Source organism: Lytechinus variegatus, chromosome 2 (genome assembly GCF_018143015.1).
Source record: "Lytechinus variegatus isolate NC3 chromosome 2, Lvar_3.0, whole genome shotgun sequence".
NCBI lineage: Eukaryota > Metazoa > Echinodermata > Echinoidea > Temnopleuroida > Toxopneustidae > Lytechinus > Lytechinus variegatus.
The window spans coordinates 45,575,457-45,602,313 of record NC_054741.1 but is presented as its reverse complement, the minus strand read 5'-3'; the positions used below and the strand labels follow the sequence as shown (position 1 = coordinate 45,602,313).

Here is a 26,857-nt window from a genome sequence, read left to right as displayed (position 1 = left end):
GCGTGATGCAGGCGAGACTGCCAGAGGCATACACTTGTTAGAACTTTTCATTATTTTCTAAACAATTTTTTTTTAAACAAAGCACAAACACCAAAAATATAATCCTTTGCACTAACATGAATTTCAAAATCATACATTTCACTACTAAAATTATTCTCAGCTTTCTATTTCATAATTAAATCAAGTCAAAATAGAATTTATAGAAAATATTAACGTCATGGAAATGCCGACATTTTCTGTTGTGTCTGCATCCTCTGGTATAGAGAGCTCAGGATACTGACTGGTTCAATCCAAGTTAAGGAACTGTCTTGGTACAGATCATACTGCATAGTTGGTGTTCCTATTCAAAGCTCTTAACATGAATTGAGGATCAGTTTCTTTGGAAGAATTCCACTCACATTCTCCAAAGAGAAACTTTTTTTATTTTCAGGCCAAGGACTGAAGATCATATGTTAAAGAAAACTGCATTTATTTGTTTGTTTAAACCTCCTTTGTTCTTTGAGACAAAGTTGGAACTCTTTAACTATTTCAAAGCATTGACCTGCAAAGCTCTGACCGATTGGGAAAAAAATTTAAAGTTGATTTGAATGATTTCTTTATAAACTGTCCTCTTAAAACGCTTTTGGATTTGACAGTTTTACTATCAACAAAGAAAATATTGGGAAATTTTTTGTAAGTCCACTTATATGTATGTACATCTTTGGTTTTGCAAGATTAACCTGATATTATTCAATTCAATTCAATATTATTTCAATTACTCTATGAAGGATTTATTTATGTTTTGATGATATAAATGTGATAAAATCTTTTTATTTTGAGTAAAAAAAATAAAACTGCCACAAAAAAAAATTGTCAGACATTTGTACATGTTTCAAAGGAAGTGATTTAAATCATCATGATTTAAATCGGCCAACCCTCGTAGACTTGTGTTTGGGGTTCATGGTATAGATATCACATTTACACATGCATGTCATGTAGTTAGAGTATTGATAATTTAAAATGATTTTTAAAATTCAAAATAGCATAGATAAAATTGATTGTACCTTTATTTACTTATGAAATGAATCATGTAGCAGTTGAATAATTGTCTTAGAACTCATTTTCTTGAAAGAATAAGAAAATGGTTTGATTCTTTGCTTAAATTATAATTGCTGCCATAATAGTATTGCTTTACATCTCTTTTTCAGCTTATTCATTCATTAATACAAGATTTTCTTTGTCCTTCTTTAGTGTAATTTCACTGAAATTAAGCCATGAATACTTTGGTCATCATTTTATTTTAATGATTACTGCTCAAAATGTTGCCAAACCTAGTCAGAAATTTGAACCTTACAATGTTGTATTTTACTTGTGTGATGCCTTCATAAAGCCATTCACCACTGGTATTAGATATTAATAAGTGATGATAAATGTGCGATCACGTCATAATTACTTTATCTACCCCATGCTTTCTTCTACCGGAATTATTTTCCTTCTTCATTTACCCATTATCCACCTGACCATTGACCCTTTACAGGAGACAGATGAGGTTTGTTCAGACATCTTTTGATATATTTTCCTCAATGCTTTTGCTCCTTTTCTTTCAAAATTTAAAGTCATGCATGATGCCTGATTTACACCTCTTCTCATTTTCATAAAAATGTGTGTTTTGCTGTGCTTTCATTGCCTGCATTTTTCTTGCTTGACCAGTGAAATCCTATTTCCAACCTTCAGAGTGTGACTTTATCTTTCATTTTTGAGAGCTACGCTCCTTTTAAATCTATGATTTAATATCTACAGAATTTACGAAACCCATTTTGATTATTTCATACCTTCTGCCGAAGCAGAATATTCATGTATATATATAAATATATATAAGCCAGTATATGATATATATTTGCATTTCATTTCTTTTGATCTAATTTGTCCATAATGTGTGTGTGTGTGCGTGCTTTTGTATGTGTTTACATGTATGTGTGTATTTGGCATATTGTTTATTATTTGACATTTATTTATTTGCTTTTTGGTGTATGATTAAGTAATTATTTTATTTTTATTCACCCAGCGTAATTTCTTCAGTACACAAACTGCTTTTGTAATTCGAGAATTAGAAAAACTAGAAATATTTTAATAACTTTTTCAGAGCATAACTTTTATTTTTGTATTTCTTAATTACATAATTTTGTAACTGCAATTAGATTATCAAATAATATCTTAAAATATTTGGATATGTCCAGAAACTGCAGTTTATTTCGAATATGTTTATTTATTAAGGCTTACTATTTGGATACATACGTTGCTTTTGGTATTTGTAATCTTCTATTTAAAGATGTTTTCATCTTGGGTATCTTTTCTACAACTTGTTAAATGGTTTGGTGAATATAAATGTAATTTATATTACATAATTTGAGGAGAAAAATGTAAACCAAAAGATTTTAATTTTGTTTTAGGATTTCTACTTTTCATTACCATCAATAAATAGTTACTGACTGTTCAGACTTGATCATTTCTTTTTTTCCCTAGGCTGTTTCAAGCTTTATAACTTCTTTTTGCTAAAGCTGTTCCAAACTTTATCCACCCGGCTGTTCCAAATGTCTTCTGTATACTAATACAACAAATGAACTGTTAACATGTCACGGTCCGTAAAGAATAAAGCATATTTCACTTTCACAAATCTTAAGCATTGATCGTGCGAAATTATGATTCCTAATTTTCTTAAATTAGGGCTTGTAATGTACATGTGTACTGTTAGTACTTTCATCATATTTAAGATGTTACATTTGATAGATCATAATCAGAACAAAAAACTTCAGAAAGGTATGCAATTATATATGCTTGCAATTCAGATACATTCTAATACATAGCTACCATTTACCTGTATTTATATTGCATTTGTTCATTAATTGCATTTACCTTGCATCTTTCTTTGCTGCTTTATACATGCATTATAAAAATGAACATGATGTCATTGAGTATGTTTTTTATGCAGTGTTAACGAACATTCATGAGCTGGTGTAAGTTGAGTCAAGTGTGCAAAAATAATTAGGAGGAAATAAAGGTCAACATGGAAGTGAGAAAGAAATATCTTTCAAATGTTACTTGATGTTTACCCCCCCCCAAAAAAAAAAAAACAAATTTTAATTTAAATGTGATAAACTCATTTTTTTAAATATTTTTTTCACTTGTAAATACTTTAATGAATAAACAAGTCTATTTCTTTTAGCTTACCATTGTTCCAGAAAAATAAAATAGGTGGTTTTTGTCTCACCCACCAGAGGTGAAGGCGAGGCTTAGGGATCCAAATGTCGTCCGTCCGGCGTCCGTCACAAACCTGTAATGGCACATAACTCCAAAACCGTAAGTTGCTTTTCAACCAAACTTGGATGGTAGATGAACTTGGGGGACCTGTATGTTATGCTGCAGTCGGAGATCACATGGTAAGGTCAAAGGTCGTTTTCAGGTCAACGTTAAAGTTTACATGCAAGACTCTCTTATGACACATTACTCCACAACCGCAAGTCGCTTTTCAACCAAACTTGGATGGTAGATTGACTTGGGGGACCTGTATGTTATGCTGCAGTCAGAGATCACATGGTAAGGTCATTTTCAGGTCAACGTTATAGTTTACATTGAAGACTCGAGCTTATGACACGTAACTCCACATCTGTAAGATGCATTTCTACCAAACTTGGATGGTAGATGGACTTGGGGGGGGGGCCTGAATGTTATGCTGCAGTCAGAGGTCACATGGTAAGGTCAAAGTCGTTTTCAGGTCAACGTTAAAGTTTACTTGCAAGACTCTTATGACACCTAACTGGGCAACCGTAAGTCGCATTTCCACCAAACTTGGATGTTAGATAGACATTGGGGACGTGCATGTTATGCTGCAGTCAGAGGTCACATGGTAATTCAAAGGTCATTTCAGGTCAACATTAAAGTTTACATGTAAGACTCTCTTATGACACCTACCTCTGCAACCGTAAGTCACTTTTCAACCAAACTTAGATGGTAGATGGACTTGGGGGACCTGCGTGTTATACCGCAGTTGGAGGTCACATGGTTAGGTCAAAGGTCATTTTCAGGTCAACATTAAGGTTTACGTGCAAGGCTCTTATGACATGTGTCATTCCATCCCAGTCATTTCACAATCAAGATTTGATACAATTCTCTTGCGTGCCCTCGCTAATCACAATATTTCTTGTTATTTTCATAAGTGGGCGAGACACGAAATTGCTTTTGCCTTGTTTATTAAAACAAATTGTGTTTATGTTACACAGTTGATAAAAATAAAAATTGCAAGACATTTTGATAGAAAGTACCCAAAATATTTCAGGAAAAGTGGTTTTAAAGTTCATTGTGTCAAATGTTATGTTTTCAAAATTGATATAAAGGTGAAATGGCTTCACAATTATATGTCATGTGATATATTCTTAATACAGAACTTACATGTACTGTATGTACATGTAAGTATTATTCCTCACTCATTTTCTTCATTTAAGGTAAATGTTTATTTTTTTTATTCCCAAAGTGGCTTGTGAAGTTGTGATGTCTAGAAATAGGATTAAATAATGAAATGGTTTGCAACATGTGCATCAGCACATGCTACCTATAATACCTAGGTGTGAGAGGCACTTGCTCTGTATTTTAAAGCCAGTATCCTTTTCTCCTTTTCAGCATCTTGTTGGAGAAGGTGCAGGTACCTCCTACCAGACCATGGACCCCACCCCTCAGCAGACCCAAGAGGATGCTACTGATGGTGAAGTTGGGACCACCGGAGCTGAATCTGCACCTACCAGTGGGGATGAAAGAGGGGCACACAAGATGAGTGCCTTCACTACCTTACTTGGGTTCCTAACCAAACAGAGCTATATCGTGGGTCTTATACTTATGATGGTAATCTCTCACCTTGTTTCTTTGAAATATTTGTAAATTTGGTTGCTTTATTGCGAAGACATTCCCCTTCAGATTAGCTTATGGATATTGCAAAGAATAAAGATCACCATATATCATTCTTTTGTGATGATATGCAATCATTGTTATTGGTTTTCACATTTTGTCTGTTAAAGGGTAAGTCTACCCCAGCAAAAAGTGGATTTGAATAAAAAAAAGTCCAACGAGCATAATTTTGAAAATTACAGTGAAAATCGCATATGAAATAAGCAAGTTATAACATTCTTAAGTTTCACTTGTTTTTCATAAAATGTTCATAATAATATAGTGATTTGAAAATGAGAGAGTCAATGATTTAATCACTCACTATTTTTGTTTAATGTAATTATACAAAATTTAGAATATTTCAGTTTTTGCCATGTGACAATGAGGAAGGATCTTCATGAATTACATTAGGCTGCAACAGTGGCAGTCTCGTATATCTCAGGAAGATTCAACCTAGTTTCACATTAATGAAGAAAAATAAAGATATTTCATTTAATATAATACAAAAGAAATAGTGAGTGGGTGATGTATGTCTTCAATTCACTTATTTGAAGACAGACCTGGGCCCTGTTGCATAAAAATGATTTTATGCATCAGGGCCCAAGATGTGAATATAATTGTTTTATGAAAATAAATGAAACTTTAAAACGTAATAACTTTCTTATTTTACATCTGATTTTCAGTATTTTACTAGTTTGATTTTCTCTTTTCATTCAAATGAACTTTTTACTGGAATGGACTTGCCATTCAAGGGATATGCAAGTCATAGTAAGAAATCAACAAAATATATATTTATTGACTTGTAAATCAACTATAAATTCCCTGCAAAGCCCCCTTGGTCCCCGTAAAATACCCTTGAGATTATGTATTGTGCTTTCACATCTAGTTTTATTTTTCAATGTTCTTAAGAATAATTTTGATAATCTATTGATTTCTTCTGAATTGTTAAGGATATGCGGTGCATGAGTTTCTATGTAATGTTGTAACTTGTTTATATGTTTTTTTTTAATGTTTGTCAGTGATTAATATACAGTACTTCCTAACTTTGTTCTGTATTTTTGTTTTGTATGATTAGTTTTTTAATCACTATTTAATGCTTTTATCATTATTGTTCTGCCCAAGGTATCTTTGATTTATAATTATACAAATGTGATGTTCTTCAGGCTGGATGTGTTTAAGATTCATGTTTGTAGATGGTATACACAGATACATGTACAGATAATCATCAGTGTTCTAGCTAGACCCATTTTAGGGGTGGTCCCTATTTCATGGAATTACAAAGTATTTTTAGGCTGAGTTTGTGGTCTTAAAGCCCAAAGTGAAGGAACATCATTTTAATAACAATATGAAATTGACAAATCATTGAAAATAGATAAAAATATTTAATGTAAATTATGTAAATAAAACAAAATTAAAGATGGATATGAATGCAAGTCCAATTCCTCTTTGCATTAAGGATTAAGTTTTGAAACACTTTTAATTTGAAGTTAGTGGTGGATGGAAGAAGTGCGTTTTCTAGTGAGTGGTGATCCAAAATCTTCTGTGACAGTTGGGCTCAACCACTGTTGTCCACTGTAGCTATAACAGTGATTATCATGACACCAGTCATTCAACAGCTCTTGAACAAAAGTAATATACAGTGCGTATCAAAAAAAGTTTACACTTTGAAAAAGCCCTGGGAATTAAAAAATATACAACAGATGTGTAATTTTCTCACATACATTCTTGGGTTTGGGTCTCATCTATCCAATGAAAGTAAAAGTTATGACAGAATGTTACACTTGAGTGAGCACTGCCCATTTTTTTAAAGCTCGCAGAAATCTGTTTGCGCAGAAATGCTAGTTTTCACACGGATTCAAGGGGGAAGGGCGAAATCAAATTTACCCTGCGAAATATTTCTTATACATTTCCCTTGCAATTTTAGTCAATTAAAATAAAATAAATACATTCAAGCATTTTGGAACAATTTTGCAACCCAAATTGAAATTTAAACACAATGTAAGCACAAAATTTAAACACAATGTAAGCACAACCTTTACCCTTTTTGTGCCAGCTGGATCTGCGGACATAACTGAATCTGAACAAAAGTTTATATCAGACATATACAGCATTTTCCCACTAAATTTTTATCATTTAAAGTGGGTTTGCATTTTATTTTTCATGTAATACTTGTTTCTCCACACTTTTCCCAAGCTTGACAATGATTAACAAAATAAAAACCAAACCTGAGCCATTTCATTTAAATCACAGCTCAGTGTAAAACAATTATCATCACGAGGGCCTCGGTGTGTTCGGAGTGGGGTGGGTCGCAATGTATTCTTCGAAGAGGTTTGGGCAAGGAAACAGGTTAAAAAAGGTAAAAGATATCTTCAAATGAATTTTACTAGCTAAATTCCACATGTTCTTCATGATTAAGGACTACTTTTATTCGCATAACTATTTCAAGGTTCTGCGCAAATCATTTTTTACTAACTTTTCAAAAGTAAGTGGTGCTCACTCAAGTGGAAATATATTTTTCGACAGTTATATTGTAATTTGCTTAAATGGATCAGTACCAATGTTAAAATGTGGAAAAATCTTCAGAATATTACAAGTGTATAATTTTTCAGGATTTTTTTCGAAATTGTGTAAACTTTTTTTTGATACGCACTGTATATCAGATATACAGATCACTTAGGGATCCAAATGTCGTCCGTCCGTCACAAATCTAATGACACATATCTCCACAACCGTAAGTCACTTTTCAACCGAAATTAGATGGTAAATGGACTTGGGGGACCTACATGTTATGCTGCAGTCAGAGGTCACATGGTAAAATCAAAGGTCATTTTCAAGTCAACGTTAAAATTTACATGCAAAACTTTCGTATGACACCTGACTCCGCAACCGGAAGTTACTTTTCAACAAAACTTGGATGGTAGATGGACTTGGGGGGACCTGCATGTTATGCTGCAGTCGGAGGTCACATGGTAAGGTCAAAGGTCATTTTCAGGTCAACGTTAAAGTTTACATTCAAGACTCTCCTATGACACCTAACTCCGCAACCGTAAGTCACTTTTCAACCAAACTTGGATGGTAGATGCACTTTGGGGACGTACATCATGTGCTGGTAAGGTCAAAGGTCATCTTCAGGTCAACATTAAAGTTTACGTGCAAGGCTTTTATGACAAGCGTTATTCCATCCAGTCATTTCACAATGAAGTTTTGATACAATTCTGTTCTGTGCCCTCGCAAATCACAATATTTCTGGTTATTTTCATAAGTGGGCGAGACACAAAATCGCTTTTGCCTTGTATATTATTCTCATTCTATAAGATTCTTTATAATTCATTATTTTATGAAAAAAATTAATGTTCTCCAAAATGCATGTATAATTACATGTAAATAAATCCTCTATAGTCTCTATGGGTGATATTCTAAGTGAATTTGGCTTAATTTCATAAAAATTATCAATTTAGTCTTCATGGAATGCTACGTTTGGTTTGTATTCATTATTTACAACAAATGTAATTGAATTTGTACTTTTTAAAATTCATTTTTGATATGTTATCTATAATTAACTTTTTGGATACATTTCAGTGCAAGATTTAAATTTATGTATTTGATGAATAAGCTGGCCACAGGCCACAGGCTTATCAATTCTACTTTTTTATATGTTGTCTTGTTTCATTGTATTGTGGTTGATTTATTCTCTGTATGATTTGGTCCTTTAGTTTGTTTTATTATTTGTCAGTCTATCCATTTCCTTTTCTAAAAAGTTACAACAGAGGCACCTTTTTATGCTGGTCATGATGATGGTAAAGGAAAAAAAATGTTTAAGTAATGACTTAAAAATATATGCATTACCTTAGCAATCATTGCTTGTCACTCCATCCCTGTTGCTGTAATGCTTGGGACACTCCTTTGTGTAAGTCAATGTGCACTGTTCCATAGCCCTACTTGATTATATCCCTCACATTTAGTTTGTCTGCATTGGGCTTCTATAGCACAAATGAATACAGTCATGTAGTTTCCACTACAAAATCTGGAAGAGGAAAAAAAAACGTCTTTTGCCAGGATACAGTAATTTTCAGAATCCACAAATTCCTGGTAACGCCATCACAGCAATGTGTGTGATTCGTCGATTGTTATTCCACAGGCACGGTGTGGCTGGTATGGCGTAGTGTACTGGATACAGTCTGGGGCATGAGTGCATTACCCACAGTTTGGGCTAGATCTTTGAAAGACATTATATATTGTATAATATCTTGCAATTTTTGAAAGTAACAATGAATTGCATAACTTCACCATTTGTATCGATCAAACAACATTCACGTTGGACTTTCATCACCATCACCAAACTGCAAGCATTGTGTGATGTTATAACGCAACAATACTCACGGTCATTCAAAGAAGATGCCCAGACTAGTTTTTCGTTAATTCTTAAAAATCATAATCATAAAAGCTATACAGAGAAAATTTAGTTTTGATAGTTTAAATAATATAAACTAGTTAATAGTGTAGGCCTCGGTTATTAAAAAGTCTGTTTAACCACACTTTATTGGGTATAGATGCCTACATCTGTGTTTGAGCATTACATATCAGTCTTCGAGCCAAATTCCCAATGGTTCGAATGAAGCATATGATAAATGAAACATCATACAAATTTAGATACAGAGCATGAGTTTAGTATGATCCAAAGGGATTTATATTATGACATCCTGGTATATATTGAATGGACATTTGTATACTTATTTAATTCCAGAAACAATCTCAAATCCATAAAAATTATATTGGTTTAGATCATTGTGCTTGTCCTATAGTTTATAGTCAATGTGTTTTATTTGTACAACTCTCTTTGTCATATCTTTCTATGCTTGTTACTGTATTTAACTAAACACACATGTATGTACGTTTGTTCAGTGTTTGTATTTGTTTATTCAGTGACATTGGAAAAATAGGTAAGCCTGTTTATCGGTACATGTTTAAAAACAGCAGGGAAGAATTTGATGGTCTCCAAATCAATTTTGAAAAACCAAGAACTCTAGACTTCTCAATTTACCTCAGTCTGCTGTAAACCTTGATGAATAGAATTGTCTGGTTTAAGGACTTGATTTTTTTTTATTAAGAATGTGAGTTAGCATTATCCCTCAAAATTCTATGATGAAGAATATTACAGATGAAATAAGATTTTAAGGCTTTTTTGTAGCTAAATACAATATGAATTTTCTACTTTGCCACAGATTCCCAGCACCTCTAATTGATGTTTCATGTGTTATATTATCCATAGGCCTGGAGTATTATCTATTTGAGTTGGATCACCTTTGTGCTTCTTCTATGGGCTCTTCTCATCTGGATTGTCCCTATCAGTACCACAAGGAATCGCTGCCTCTACACATCACCCCTCCTGGTCTTCTATGCTGAAGCCATCATTATTATCACCTTCGTCTATGGTCTTGAGACTAACCTACCTGAGAAGGCCAGCGGTATTGATCTCAAAGAAGTTGGTCTTAGACATTACAAGTACCCTTTTATTCCTCTACTTGTGGAGGTGAGTCAGCAATATTGATGTAGTTATTGTTCATTCCAGTTAATTAAACTTTGATTTGGTAGATGGCTCCTGGTCAAGCCTGTATTAACATCTTGAACACCTGCTGTACTTAATATGAATCTATTGGATAATAAAACTAGGACCCTTTTCACAAGCACTTGCAATCAATCACAACTCCAAAACAAAACTTCTATGAGAAGTGTACATGTGGTAGATGTAAGTCTGATTTTTTTTTAGTTGCATTTAAATGCAATATTTATAAACCATCAACGGCAAAAGCTGCATCTTATCTTTTATTTTTCCCCATATATTTCATGACTAGAATATGATTGATGTACCGTATAAAAGAAATTATCCATAAAATAAAATTATAATCCATATACTGGATTAGAATTTTATTATCGCTTGGGGGATGTGTCATTTTATTTCAAATTTTTAGCTTGTAATGTGGATTAGAATGAAATATTCAAAATGTCTATCATACGCACATTGAAATACAGTCAAGAAACAGTGAACTAACAATGATGGTATTTGTTGATCTCTCCTTCACATAGATGGCATTTACTTTGATGTTCTGGCTGACATTGCGTCAATTCCTGAGGGAGCAGAAGCTACGTAGGCACAACGTTGATGAAGGCATTGTTCTTCAGCCATTTGGTGTCATTTTCTCTGGTCCAGAAGAAGAAGTGATGTGTAAGTAAAATTCTCTGCATCTCAAAGTAACTGCCATGTTATAATGACATCAAGGCAACTGCAGTTTATTCTGGGATACTGCATATTTGCACAAATTTGGTTGAGGTATTACCATATTTTGGGTTATTGCTTGGACTCTGTGGTGGTGATTTTTCTGGTAATGAAAACATGCTCTTTGAAAAGAAGTATAACCATATTACCATATTTTGGGTTATTGCTTGGACTTTACGGGGTGATTACGGTGATGATTGAGGACCACTCGGTAGACCAGCAGCACCATGATTGTTGCTGCTGAGTAGGGCCATCCTCCATATGTCAATTTCACATGTATCATTTTAAATGTATTGTTATTCATTTTCAACAAAAATCAATTCAATTCAAGTAACATTGTCTCAGGATAGGGTATGCTCATTTAAGGACATAGTCACAAACAAAGGATGTTTTAATAACCCTGAAGCCCATTTCATAAAGAGTTATAACCAGCGAAAAAAATACACGGGGCGGCGGGCAAATTCGCCCCGGAAATGCCTAAAGTCGCCCTCGAAATCACCCAAAATCATGCTTTCGGGGCGACATAAAATCTTAATGTCGCCCCCGAAATTATTGCCGAGCAATAACAACTTAGCGGCCCACGAGCACCATATGCTCAAGCTCCACTTAACATTTAAATATAATCAAAAATCCGCACTCAGAATCATGGACAAGCCTTGGAAAAAGCGAGGAGCACAGTTTCAAATTCCAAAATTGCATCTTTTCCTGTACCATGTTTTTCCATACAAATGTTATGAAAAAAAAATCAACGCAACGGTCGGGAAACGGTTGCATGTATAGGGGTCCATTATGCCTACCACCATGTGTAATTTACAATGCACTTTTCCACTACAATTCTGTGATGAAATAATTCGAATTACACTGGAAATAAATCCAAGAGTCTAGTAACCTCGTGTTGGCGAGTTGTCATTCGGCTTTGCTTTTCAAAACGGCCTAGTAACATCCAAAATAACTTATCGTATTTGCTAATTATAACTTAAAAATCATTTGTTTTATTTTTCTAGGGGATAAGGTAAATATCAGGCAATAAATCATCAAACAAAGCTCCATCTATTTTACAAGGCCGGTGGGAGGCTCACGCATTGGCGCTAGCTAGCTAGCCAGCCTGAGCTCTGTCTCTCTGCCAGAGCTCTGGGGGACAATTCGCTCAGTAAAGGCCTTAATGATGGTGATTTTCTGTTTCAGACAGAATTTACACTTTGGGTATATTATTCAAAACTGCCAACAAAGTTTGATGATTTCTTCATTGTCATGTATATTTAAGTATTAATGAGTTCATTCTCACCAAATTTAGACTCCCCCATAGAGAAGTGCAATTTTCGTGGAGATCTGCGTTTTCAAAGTACTTCTGGAAAAGTTAGGGTATGTGGGCCTTAATCACATGGCCGAGTACAGGTTATTGTACTAGAATAGATGGAGTAGAAATTAGATATTGAATTCATTTATATCCAAGTTCAACTCACAGTCACACCCACAGAAACACACCCACATCCAAGATTCTAAGTATGAAAAAAATAACTTTAAAAAACCTACAATATTAAACAATAAGTAATAATTCATTAATAAGTGAACAGGTATTCCTCAAAATACAAAAACGTAGCATTTGAAAAGAGCCCCCCAAATACAAAAAGTAGCCCCTGAAAGGTAGAAATGGAGCCCCCGAGATTTTACAAAAAATTGAAAATGGAGCCCCCCAAGAAAATAATTAATTTTTTCCCTGGTTACAACTGGTAAATTTGCCTTTATTATGGCAGCTACCATGGTAACAGGGCTCAGCAGTCAATCACAATGAGGGTCGTGATTGGCTGCTGAGCCCTGATACCATGGTAGTTGCTGTAACAAGAAAGTTACAACAGTTGTAAATCCTTTATTAAACAGGCCATGGAGTGACTTGAAATTCTGTAATTATGATGATCATAAAAAGCACAAGCAGATTAACTGTTTCCATATTGATCAGGTGTGGCATTTATTTGTGAAATGAAGAGCTCAGAGATTCTCACTGAGGATGTATTCATTGTATGTAATTCTCTTTGGTCATATTCTTTCTTTTCTGCTACAAAGCAACGGACGTGGATGGACATCATCTACACCGTGGCCACAGTGTCACTATGACATTCTTGGGTCAAACTCTTAATGCTTTACTTGCCAAGTACTGGATCCTATTATGTGGTCTCATGTTCCTCATCATCAGCCTTCAAGGGACTGTGGATATCTTCAAGACCATCTATATGTTACTTTTCTTGATACTGCTTAATATCTTTATGGTAAGATCCTTGACATTGATTAATTAAATGAAGATAAGTCTCTTGTTGCTCATTTCAAGTTAGGACTTTGTTTATACTTTCTGTCTTTCCTCTGCCTTCAGTGGTATTGCATTTTTGTCTCGCCCACCAGAGGTGAAGGCGAGACTAAAGGATCCAAAAATGTTGTCCGTCCGTTGTCCATGGCATGTCACATGTCAAGGTCAAATGTCATTTTGAGGTCAACGTTAAAGTTTATGTGCAAGACTCTCTTATGACACATAACTCTGCAACCGTAAATCACTTTTCAACCAAACTTGGATGGTAGATGGACTTGGGGAGCTGCATTTTATGCTGCAATCGGAGGTCACATGGTAAGGTCAAAGTCCATTTTGAGGTAAATGTTAAAGTTTACGTGCAAGACTCTCTTATGACACATAACTTTGCAACCGTAAGTCACTTTTAAACAAAACTTGGGTTATAGAGGTATTTACAGGACCTGCATTTTACGGTAAGGTCAAAGGTCATTTTCAGGTCAACGTTACATAGGGACAGTGATCATCCGTTTCTAAAAATCGCTTTTTCCATTTCAGAAAATCTTAAATTCCGTTTCAGCATGTCTGAAAACGGAAATTCTGTTTCCTCAGACATTGTGTACATGAAAAATTAGTACCGAGACGATTCCATTTTACATAGAAAATTGATACGTAATGAGTACCGTATTTGCCGGCGTAAAGGCCGCGGCGGCGTATAAGCCGCACCCCCGATTTTGCGAATCATCTGTGAAAAAAAATGCATGACAGAATTCCCGGCGAAGTCGGACAAAATCTTGGTTGGAAAATTGTTCAATAATCGCCGCGGAATGGGAAATAATAAACACGCATGCTTTAATTCTTCTAACTTACTTCCGTATTTCATCTTTTTCGGAAGGCGACGCAAGGAGAATAATCCACCATCGACGTGAAGAAGCGGCCGTGGTAATCAAGCGCTGCAGAGGTACGAGAGCTGCGGAGGTAAACAAGCGTGGCGCGGCGAAGATAAACAAGCGCTGCGGAGGTAAACAAGCGTGGCGGAGATAAACAAGCGCTGCGACGGTAAACAAGCGTGGCGAATGTTTTATTTCTTTCAATTAACTCTTCTTTTCTTACAAATAAAGTTGAATAAATACACCCCGAAATACACAAGCACGGGCTGTGTTTCAATGTTTGTTTTTATTAAAGTCGGCGATGTCGTATGAGAGAGAAATAAAGACTGAGAGAGAGGTAAAGACCTAGTGAAATAAAGACATTGGCGGCGGAAGCCCAAAAAATTAGAGGGGGTCTACCTGAAATTTTGTGATGGACAAATGTAAAATAATTTGACAAGCAAAAAAAATAATAAAAAAATAAAAAAGGCCATGTCAACCTAAATTTTAGGGGGGGACAAGAGACATTTTAAGGGGGGTCCACCAGAATTTAGGGGGGGGGACGCAGGAAACAAAATTGACAAGCAAAAAAAAAGTTATCAATTTAGGGGGGATCGTACTCATCTCAAATTGTAACAATGTAACAAATGTAAAATAATTTGACAAGCAAAAAAAAACAAAAGGTCAACCTAAATTTAAGGGGGGAAGAGACATTTTAAGGGGGTCCACCAGAATTTAGGGGGGACGCAGGAAACAAAATTGACAAGCAAAAAAAAAGGTTATCAACTAAAAATTTAGGGGGGGATCGTCCCCCCCATCTCAATTTTTTTGGGGACCTGGATGCCCCCCCCCCCCCGCTTCCGCCGCCTATGAATAAAGATGAACACTGATTCTTTCTTGGACGTTTGTGGTCTTGAAAAAGACCGTTATTAATTCACGCACAAAGCAATTTCAAATGACATACCTTGTCATGTTCCCTCGATCTCTTCCTGAGCGGGAAAATATTGAAGGCGGCATGATATCTTTTTTTAATACTTACGCTATTTTTCCACCTGCAATAGAATATTAAATTGCATGCAAACATCGTGTATCACCGTGTCATCATTATTATCGCACGCAAATCGTGCATCATAAATCATCATTTACTATTGTCAACATAAACATGCTCTATCATCCTCGTCGTCATCATCATCATAATCCAGAATGCCTAAATCTAAATCACTCATCTCAATGTTGTAACTTTAATTATCATTTTCAAATAGCAATTCATTGACACAATCGTACTTATATCATTATTGTCACCATTATCATCACATAATTCATCCAAAATATTATTCACAACCAACCAGCCTAATCAGATCATCACCACTACCGCCATTTCCCGCAGCAGACCACAGCACACATCGTAAGGTAGGTTTTTATTATTATTTATTGGCCGATGAGACTTGGAGATGCAAAACAAAAAAAAAGATCAAAAGGTAAATATTTTCATTTTATTTTCCATTACGATCGATGACGATGTAAAAATAAATTTGAAAAATGTAGAGCGAGGTGCTGGTGCTGCTAATCTTCCTGGCTCCTGCAAGGAAGATAGAAATGAAAACATGTTAAATCAATGTTCCACATAATTTCATAAATAATTGCTTTTTGTCGACAAAAGTCTACCATTGGATCGCCGCGAACAAGCTGCCTGCAATTGGCAAGTACCCCGCATACGGTGCGAGCGCTAGAGCGCGGAAGCCATGCAAAAAGCGCATTGCAAACGTATTAAACATGACATTGCCGGCCCCAGACAGAGTCAGATCGCTGGCACGGTCTCTGAGCTCTACTGCGTTTATGGAAACAAATTTACACCTAAGCAGAATTAAATTTGAGAAGTAAGATATCACGTACCGGTACTGAAAATGTTTGATTAAATAAGTCAAGATTTTTACTGTTTCATCCTATAAACGCGCTGTTTTAACTACCATTACAATGAAAGCGTCACTGTAGTCCCATACGTACGCACACGCGTTCGCTGGACGCACCAGCGTTCGCTGGACGCGGCTTTTGACTATCGTCACGTATAGGCCTCACCCCGACTTTGCTTCATTTTCTCATCAAAAAAAAGTGCGGCCTATACGCCGGCAAATACGGTAACAATGTAATAATGCTCGCGTTGGTCAAAATTTGTATCTGCCACTGTACTAACGTTTTAAAATCAATTTCAGTTGAAGAGATTCGAGTACAAAAACTATTTAAAGAAACATAATAAACATGAATACATCCTCAACTTTCACATTATTAGCATTATATTTTGGGTAAATGAGATTTTTCCCTGTTTTGGGATTTCGGACATTGTTTTGAGCAGTCAACGACTTTTGCCTATCAGCCATTTTGGATTTTATAAAGCGATCATGATATGACCGAATGCAGAGGGCAGCAACACACCACCATGTTTCTGCCTTTCTATATGTGGACGTGAGTGTAAACTAATTTCTATACGATCGAGTGATGGAGGAGCTGGAGTGCAGTCACGATGTGTGGATTGTCATGATTGTTGTAGCGAAGTGAGATCGTGTTTTTGTCTCACCTGCGAAGCAGAGTGAGACTATAGGCGCCGCTTTTCCGACGGCGGCGGCGGCGGCGGCGGCGTCAACATCAAATCTTAACCTGAGGTTAAGTTTTTGAAATGACGTCATAACTTAGAAAGTATATGGACCTAGTTAATAAAACTTGGCCATAAGGTTAATCAAGTATTACTGAACATCCTAAAAGAGTTTCATGTCACATGACCAAGGTCAAAGGTCATTTAGGGTCAATGAACTTAGACCATGTTGGAGGGATCAACATCGAAATCTTAACCTGAGGTTAAGTTTTTGAAATGTCATCATAACTTAGAAAATATATGGACCTAGTTCATGAAACTTGGACATAAGGTTAATCAAGTATCACTGAACATCCTGCACGAGTTTCACGTCACATGACCAAGGTCAAAGGTCATTTAGGGTCAATGAACTTTGGCCGAATTGCGGATATCTGTTGAATTCCCATCATAACTTTGAAAGTTTATGGATCTGATTCATGAAACTTGGACATAATAATAATCAAGCATCACTGAACATTTTGTGCAAGTTTCAGGTCTCATGATTAAGGTCAAAGGTCATTTAGGGTCAATGAACTTTGGCCGAATTGGGGGTATCTGTTTAATTACCATCATAACTTTGAAAGTTTATTGGTCTAGTTCATTAAACTTGGATATTATAGTAATCAAGTATCTTTGAACATCCTGTGCGCGTTTCAGGTCACATGACCAAGGTCAAAGGTCAATGAACTTTGGCTGAACTGGGTGTATCTGTTGAATTACCATCATAACTTTGAAAGTTTATGGATCTGATTCATGAAACTTGTACATAAGAGTAATCAAGTATCACTGAACATCCTGTGCGAGTTTCAGGTCACATGATCAAGGTCACAGGTCATGTAAGGTCAATGAACTTTGGCCATGTTGGGGTTTTTTGTTGAATAACCATCATATCTCTGTAAGTTTATTGGTCTAGTTCATAAAAAGTGGACATAAGAGTAACCATGTATCACTGAACATCTTGTGCGAGTTAGAGTAGTATTCAAAGTCAGCACTGCTGCTATATTGAACCGCGTGGTGCAGGTGAGACGGCCAGAGGCATTCCACTTGTTTCCAATTGATATTCGTATTTTGTTGAGGATTTGGGAGTAATTTCTGTTGCTATTTCTGTGCATTTTGAGAAAAAAAACGTATTGAAAAAAAGCCACTTTCCGTTTCAAAAGGCTGATTCTGTGAATTCCGGCCGTTTTCCGTAATCTTGGAAAATCACTGTCCGTAGTTAAAGTTTATGTGCAAGACTTATGACAAATGTTATTCCATCCCAGTCATTTCACAATGAACTTTTGATACAATTCTGTTGCGTGTCATTGCAAATTGCGATATTTCTGGTTATTCTCTCAAGTGGACGAGACACAACATCGCTTACTTTTTTTGAAGCGCCACATTTCTTGTTGAGAATCTATACTGCTCCACTATCCATTACGCAAACCAGCAATGTATCAGCGAAGGGGGTCCAGATGCCCCTGGTGGGGGTCGAGGGGGCAGAGCCCCCAGAAGTTTTGGAATATGAGGCATTTTAAACTGCCCAGAGGGGCTCTAATTGATATCAACAGAAGAAATACATATGCCAACAAACTACACAATATTAACATTAAAAGAAAAATGACCAGTTACTTACATGATACCACTAGTTTAGAATGTTCTGCACCAGAGCTATTGGCTGAAGCAATTTAGTGGCGTAATGAGTAAAAAAAATGAGTGGGCTAGATATGGCAGCTGAAGCAAAAATATTGAACTTTTCAATACAAAAATCTTTATTTGGACTTAATATTAAGAGAATAATGCAATGTTCCACTCTTTCCCTTTCCCTTTTTTTCCTTTTCTCCTTTTTTCTTGGCTGTGAAACACTTGGGGACCCTAATCCCCAATCAAAATTTCTCGCCGTTGAAATAGAATAGAATAGATCCTACAAACGGGGTTTTCAAATCGCTTGTGTGGCACATAAACTTTGTACAGCATAGAATAAATAAAAAGGAGAACACCATCGATCCTCCATAATAGGGGTTATTGAGTGCTAAATTGGACAAAATTAGAGAAAATCAATTAGCAATTAAGTGTCAAGAAAAGAGTTTTTGTTTTCTCTTTGTATTAAAATGATCACCTAATCCTTATTTACAGGTTACTGATAGATACATTTTTTCTCACCAATTTTTCCTTATTTTTCCTTTTTTTTCATACCGGTCCCCAAGCGCCACTCCGCAAAGCTTGGTGCGCCACAAGTGGCGCGCGTGCCACCATTTGAGAATCCCTGTTCTAGAATCTATTTCAGCTTGCGGTATACAAGTCAATCATAAATTTGTGTGTTGATTTTATACAAACAGCTCAGTTGCAGATCTTTTGACAGAGGCCTGAAGTAAGTCAGTCTGTCTCTTTATCTATTTAAATCTTTCTTTCTTCTATCTACAGCTCTCGTTTACTTTATTCCGTTTCGTCCTGCGAGTGTTTGGCTGGATAGTTGTGCTCTATTCCATGGCAGTGCTGTGTATGATATACACCTATCAATTCACTGATCTACGCAACCTGTGGATAAACAACACCTTTTTCACAGAAGAAGAGTATGTTTCATATTTACTTTTTCTTTATAAAATTATTACATAATTTTATATAGTGAGATATGCTATTATTATGTAGTAGACACTGCATATTGAGATGGTGACAAAAGTGATAATCCACCCTTGAAGAATTGGTGAAAGCCCAGTTTTATCAAAGACGGAAAAAAGAGCCTTTTCAGGTTAAATTTATTTCAGAACTCAATTTATGAATGAATACCATTGATTGTTTGTAGATTCAGATTCAATATATGATGAATTGATTAATTTCTTTTTTTTTTCTTCTTTTAGTACCAAATTGAAAAAAGTGCTTACTATTAAGGTTATGATGTAGCCTACTGGTGGAAATATATATTAACCCTATCCAGGCCGAGGGGGGGGGGGGGAGGGCCTCCGAGCCTCCCTCAATGATTTGCGCAATATTTTCTCCTTGCAAATTTTTTTTACCACACTGCTTGCTGAATTTTTACTTTCAAGTCTTGCGCAACTTTTGAGACCAGTTTTGCGTTACCCGGGTATGCAATTCCTAAATTACACAACATTATGTAAGTGCATGTCAGACCAAAAATTACTCAAAAATGTGATTTCATGTACAAAGTCAATGCAAATTGTGTTTTCAAACCAAAATCATAAATGTATGATTATTTTTAGTTTCGCTGGTCCGAATGTATTTATTTTATGCTGTTTATGATCTCAGAAGAGTTCCCAACAAATTTCATTGAAAAAACAATGAAAAACAAAAGTTCCAAAAATAAGAGAAATACATTATAATACATAATACATTGATCTGATATCGCAATTTTTTATCATGTACACTTGCTAAGAACAGCACATTGAGTTTCCAAACCAAAAATTAGAACATTTGGAGCTTTATTTAGGGAGTTAGAGGAAAAGTATGATTTTGCATACTAATTACACATAAATTAGCATAATCACTTAATAGCAATTTGCATGAAATAAATCACTATACAATTTTTCTAGATTATGTCCCAGACAACCTGTGTGCCAATTTTCAGCGCGATCGCGCGACCAATGGCTGAGATCTCAAGGGGGGCCTGGGAAAAATACCCCGGCCTAGATAGGGTTAAACAGAAGAAGGATGAAGGCTAAGACTATGAAAATATTTTGTTTTCAAAGTGGGAACTGTCTTGTCATCATTTATCTGGACTTTGGGAAGGGGGATACTATCTCTTGTAGTGTTTAACTCAAATATATATCTTTTTCATTTATTTTGTTTTCCAGGCTTGCAGTGTTGGGACTCCAAAAGTATGATGATCTTGGCATGCTGATCACCAATCTTCTTATCCCAACTGCTTTCATCATTTTAGTTATGATCCAGCTTCATTACTTCCATAATAATTTCATCTCAATTAGCAATATCAAGAGTTCAGGTTACCGGTAAGATGAAATTCAAATTTTACACTTGAAAATTGGATTTTAACTTTTTAAGAAATCATTTTCTATTGCTTTAATGCAAATGAGAAATTTTGTTATTATCAATGTCCTTTTTTTATATCGGGTGATACCAATTTTATGATCTGAATGTGACGAGATACACAAGGAATAGATTGCATAAGGTCCTGTTCAGGATAGGGTAAGCTTTTTGTCAGCGTAGGGGTCAAATTTTCAAACCCATTTAAACTCTCCGCAAACGTAAATAACTTTTAAATCAAACTTGGGTTGTAGATTTACTTAGGAGACCTGCATGTTATGCTGCAGTTGGAGGTCACATGGTAAGGTCAAAGGTCATGTTGAGGTCAACTTTAAAGTTTATGTGCAAGAGTCTAGAGTGACAAATGACAAATGTCATTCCATCCCAGTTATTTCACAATGAACTTATGATACAATTTCTGGTCATTTCCACAAGTGGGGGTGACACAACATCCCTCATGTCTTGTCTTACATTATTTTGTCATATTCAGCCTTGATGGGTTAAATGGGAGCCTTGCACGTATTCATTTCAAGGCAGATCTTTAAAACAGTGGGAAATCTAGGTAGGGGCACTTCTGGCCTGCCCCCCCCCCCCTTTTAGATGCACAAAATAGTTTTAGGGGATGATGTCTGGTATATGCAAGTGAGGACCTTTTTCCTGTACAAAAATACTCCCATTTTGGAATATCCAAATCTGCCCCTGCTTTTAAAAAAATCATTTCAAAATTTAAACCAAACTTTCCCCCTTTTTTCACTTCTTCTCAAACTTTCTAATTATCACTTCAGAGCATTATAAATTTTCATATGAAATGGGAAACATACAAATAATTTCAGGAGATTCCCATGTATGGAAGTCTGATATACATGCTGAATTTAGCCATCCTTGTAATACTGTAGAGCAAGAATGGATGCCATACTATGGCCCAGGTTATACTTGTCTTGTGCATTCAGTGACAGGATATTTGATAATTTGTTGAATGTTATTTGCCTCTACTTTACAGTCCTGGTAGTTTAGATGAAGATGGTGGATCAGGGAAGAAGGCTGATGATGAAGGATCACCTGCTGCTGATGCTGTCATTGAAGTTGATGAAACAGACAAAACTTCTATCAGTAGCAAGAAGAGTAAGTTAACAAAAAAAATGAATTATGCACTTCAGTGGACCATTGTTATGTGTGTTAAGAACAATAATCACATTCTTTCAAACTGTTGATTATGAAAATTGATGAAATTTCAAAATAGCGCAGGTTATAATAAGGTTCATGTTGTGTATTTTTTCAAGGTTCACCAACAACTAGATCGACCTGGAAGCTGAAACTGGCAAAGGCTTATCACCTCTTCAATACTTATCTTGGACCATGTCAGGTATTTCTCTGGAGACTCCTGGAAGTCCACATGATGAAGTTGGTCTTTTTGACTATCATTCTGGTCGTAACTAAAGAAGTAAGTCCAAACGACTTTCGATCTCAGTATATATAATACATAGAGTGTGTATGAGGAAGAATGTGAGGTCCTTTCTTTTGATCTTTGTAACCATACACATCGCTTTTATTGTATCCCGAACAGAGTTCGAAGGATACTATGGATTTGGCCTCGTCGCGCCACGTCCGCCGCCGCAGAGATTTCCTTGTGAGCGCTCTATCAGCTGCATTTCTTCTCCAATCATCTTCAAATTTGGCATGAAGGTCAAGTATAGTATAGCGAAGCCGGCTATTGATTTTGGTGTGGGCTGAGGTCACATGGTAAGGTCAAAGGTCATTTTCAGGTCAACGTTAAAGTTTACATGCAAGACTTTCTTATGACACCTAACCCTGCAACCGTAATTCACTTTTCAACCAAACTTGGATGATAGATGGATTTGGGGTACGTACATGTTATGTTGCAGTCAGAGGTCACATGGTAAGGTCAAAGGTCATTTTCAGGTCAACGTTTAAGTTTACATGCAAGACTTTCTTATGACACCTAACCCTGCAACCGTAATTCACTTTTCAACCAAACATGGATGGTAGATGGATTTGGGGTACCTGCATGCTAGGGTCATTGTCGCCATGATAATTGTATATATTTGTCAAATTTCTGTGTGAGCTCTATATATCGCAATGACGAATGACGCGATGGGTTCGGGGGATACACGTGCTTGGCTGCGCGACCCGCCGAGCATCTCTAGTTATTCTTTTTATACAAAACAGGCATTTGATTAAACTTCACTTGAATTTCAGCATGGACCTAACTTGACTTGTATTGAAATTGCATGATTCGCCCCCCCCCCCCCCCCCCCCCCCCCGAAAAAAACTCATTTTTTGTCAGTAACATAATCATAGATTTAAGAAATACAATTCAATAGATAAAATTATCTCAGATGATTTTTGTCTCACCTGCATAGCAGAGTGAGACTATAGGCGCCGCTTTTCCGATGGCGGCGGCGTCAACATCAAATCTTAACCTGAGGTTAAGTTTTTGAAATGACATCATAACTTAGAAAGTATATGGACCTAGTTCATGTAACTTGGCCATAAGGTTAATCAAGTATTACTGAACATCCTATTAGAGTTTCATGTCACATGACCAAGGTCAAAGGTCATTTAGGGTCAATGAACTTAGACCATGTTGGAGGAATCAACATCAAAATCTTAACCTGAGGTTAAGTTTTTGAAATGTCATCATAACTTAGAAATATATGGACCTAGGTCATGAAACTTGGACATAAGGTTAATCAAGTATCACTGAACATCCTGCATGAGTTTAATGTCACATGACCAAGGTCAAAGGTCATTTAGGGTCAATGAACTTTGGCCGAATTGGGGGTATCTGTTGAATTCCCATCATAACTTTGAAAGTTTATGGATCTGATTCATGAAACTTGGACATGATAGTAATCAAGCATCACTGAACATTTCGTGCAAGTTTCAGGTCTCATGATTAAGGTCAAAGGTCATTTAGGGTCAATGAACTTTGGCCGAATTGGGGGTATCTGTTGAATTACCATCATAACTTTGAAAATTTATTGGTCTAGTTCGTTAAACTTGGACATTAGAGTAATCAAGTATCACTGAACATCCTGTGCGCATTTCAGGTCACATGACCAAGGTCAAAGGTCAATGGACTTTGGCCGAATTAGGTGTATCTGTTGAATTACCATCATAACTTTGAAAGTTTATGGATCTGATTCATGAAACTTGGACATAAGAGTAATCAAGTATCACTGAACATCCTGTGCGAGTTTCAGGTCACATGATCAAGGTTAAAGGTCATGTAAGGTCAATGAACTTTGGCCATGTTGGGTTTTTTTGTTGAATAACCATCATATCTCTGTAAGTTTATTGGTCTAGTTCATAAAAAGTGGACATAAGAGTAACCATGTATCACTGAACATCTTGTGCGAGTTTTCAAAGTCAGCACTGCTGCTTTATTGAACTGCATGATGCAGGTGAGACGGCGAGAGGCCTACCACTTGTTGTATTGAAAAGTAAAACGGAGGGTCTTGCCGATAAAGCAAATCTTGTGTAAAAGGCAATGCCCTTAATTTCATTACAACAAAGAAATATTGAGTCGTAATAATATATAGTAATTTTGTTTGAAAATAAATACAAACAATTATTGTGTACTTGACAAAAACGTAACTGATGGATTGTGTGAGAAAACATTTTGTTTTACAATATTAGAGAGAGAGAGGGGGGTGAAGGGGGGGGGAGGGAAGAGGGGGGGACAGAGGAGTGCAGTGTACACTAAGTAGAAAGATGGCGGGCAGCTAATTACAACTTTAAGGAAAAAAATAAACAAATGATATACATGTCTATGTATATAATATGAGCGCATGTAATACACATAAACACAAAAGTCGAGTTATTCAGCTTGACCTGATTGCAATGAGTATTGCAGGTATTGCAGGATTAACATTTTTTCAGGTTGCATTTTAAAATATTTACATTAGGGGATTCTTTGAAATCTTGAGGCAGAGAGTTCCAGTAGGCAGGCCCGGAGAAGACAAATGAATTCTTTGCAAAATAAAGTTCTTGTTAATGGAAGGTGATAATATTGTTGTTGCCTTGTTAGGTAGCAGTGTACGGATGCATTTTTACAATATGAATTTTTCAATTAAATTAAGTTTTTTTCTCCTTGTGGAAAGTTTTAAAAGAATAAGTAGTGTATAAAAGCATGTAAAACAAATTTTATTTTCAAATGTGTTAATGAAAGAAGGGAGAAAGAAAGGGAAAGGGAAAGAAAAGAAAGAAAAAGAGGAAAGGGGGAAAAAGGAAAAGGACATGGAAAAATTGAAAAGAAATCTAACAGAATAAGAAAAGGAAAGGAATGAAAGAGGGAAAAGAGAAGGTGTGAGAAAGAACAAATCATCCCTAAATACTAATACATTAGCATGATTAGTAAGAATGGGGAATAAATTAAAAGATAACAAAATGGCATGGGATAGAGAAAGAAAAGAGGCAAACAAAAGAGGAAATGAAAGTAGAATTGAATGAGTCCAAATCTAAATTGAAAAAAAAAAGAAAGGGTGGGGGGAAAGAGAAGAACTTATTAACATGACTGTGCTGCCTATGATTGAAAATAAAGAACGGGAAGAAAGATAGATGGCATATAAGATTGGTTATGAAGTCTATTATAAGCTTGCTAAATTTTATAATATAACAGTCGCAATCAGGACAAAAATGTCCTTAGCGGGGACGAGACATATCCCCCTATATAACTTATATGACATTGTGATGTTCCTATGTATAAAGTTAAGCTTTACGCTGGCAAGATAGAGTTACTGTAAAAAGACTCTATCTTTAACAGCGGCTAAATCTCCAAAGCTACCCAATGCAGTAGGGGATCACTGGTTTACCTTGGGGGGGGGGGGGGCTGCTTGTGGTTCTATAACCAAGGGGGAATAAAAGAAAATGAAGGAGGCAATGAAATGAAATGAATAGAAAACAAAATATGATATGTTATTTGCTGAATATAATGTAAAAATCTATTGCATAATTATAATTTTATTTCAAAATGGCCAAAAAACCAACTCTGGCTTGCTTTGCTCGCTGGCGACTTTCCCACATTTGCTGTGATGTGTCCCCTCAAAATATTTGGTTTATTAAGCAACTGCGTTGAAGCAATATGTTGTGTAAAAGCTATATATACCCGCGATTTGTAAGGTTAAAAAAGGCTTGATATCAAGAGATTCTGAGGGCTCTGTGCCCAGACCCCACCCTCATAACACTGGCATACAGATAGAAGGGTTTGGGCTATGGCTCTAAAACTTCAACAACCAAGAACAAAAAAGAAAAGGAAAAGTATAAGATACGATGATATTTTCTGAATATCATGTCAAAACCTATCTCGTAATTAGATTTTCATGAAAAAGCGTTGGGAAGGTAATATATTATCTAATTGCTTGCTTGGCTTTGCAGATTTTGTTGATTAATTGTGTTTTCTTCATATCAATAATTTCAAATACAAGATCTAAATCTGCTGCATACACCGGCAGACTCAATGACACGCCCATTTCTAATATGTATGCTATGGATCTATAAACTTTTCTGAGATAATAAAACATTTCTAAAAAAATACTCAGAAGGTGAAAAAACAAACATTCCTTTCTAACTTTGCCAGGCTTGTTGCACATGTGTTGTCTGTAATATGGTGGATGGCTGTTGCTAATGGCAATAAATAGAGGGTAGTATTGCATAAGATAATCACAATGTTTTCAACTTACCTTGCATTCCAACTAACCCCAATCTCCCCTATTTTGTTATTTGGTGGCCCTTTTTATAAGCCTTGCTTCTCTGATCTGGGGTCAATATATTTTCGAATTAAATTTTGTAGTCAAATTGTTTGTATTGTTTTTGTATTTGATGGTCAAACAATAAATTGAATTGAAATGAAAAGACAGATAAATTAGAAATTGTAATATACAGACATAATGAGAGTTATC

The 26,857-nt window shown here is 35.8% G+C and overlaps 1 protein-coding gene across 8 annotated transcripts in view; it reads left to right on the top strand.

Annotated features, from left to right (window-relative positions):
* The window catches only part of LOC121408143 (piezo-type mechanosensitive ion channel component 2-like), a 188,249-nt gene that overhangs the window by 59,664 nt on the left and 101,728 nt on the right, over positions 1-26,857 (top strand). For 7 of the 8 annotated variants that reach the window (XM_041599476.1, XM_041599472.1, XM_041599475.1 and 4 more), the window contains 9 exons: positions 1,517-1,528; positions 4,654-4,872; positions 10,184-10,444; positions 10,999-11,137; positions 13,250-13,452; positions 19,362-19,510; positions 20,747-20,902; positions 21,937-22,058; positions 22,217-22,377. In XM_041599476.1, coding sequence (XP_041455410.1) covers positions 1,517-1,528; positions 4,654-4,872; positions 10,184-10,444; positions 10,999-11,137; positions 13,250-13,452; positions 19,362-19,510; positions 20,747-20,902; positions 21,937-22,058; positions 22,217-22,377 — 1,422 coding nt within the window. The remainder of the gene's footprint in view (positions 1-1,516; positions 1,529-4,653; positions 4,873-10,183; positions 10,445-10,998; positions 11,138-13,249; positions 13,453-19,361; positions 19,511-20,746; positions 20,903-21,936; positions 22,059-22,216; positions 22,378-26,857) is intronic. The other variant, XM_041599473.1, reaches the window with a different exon arrangement.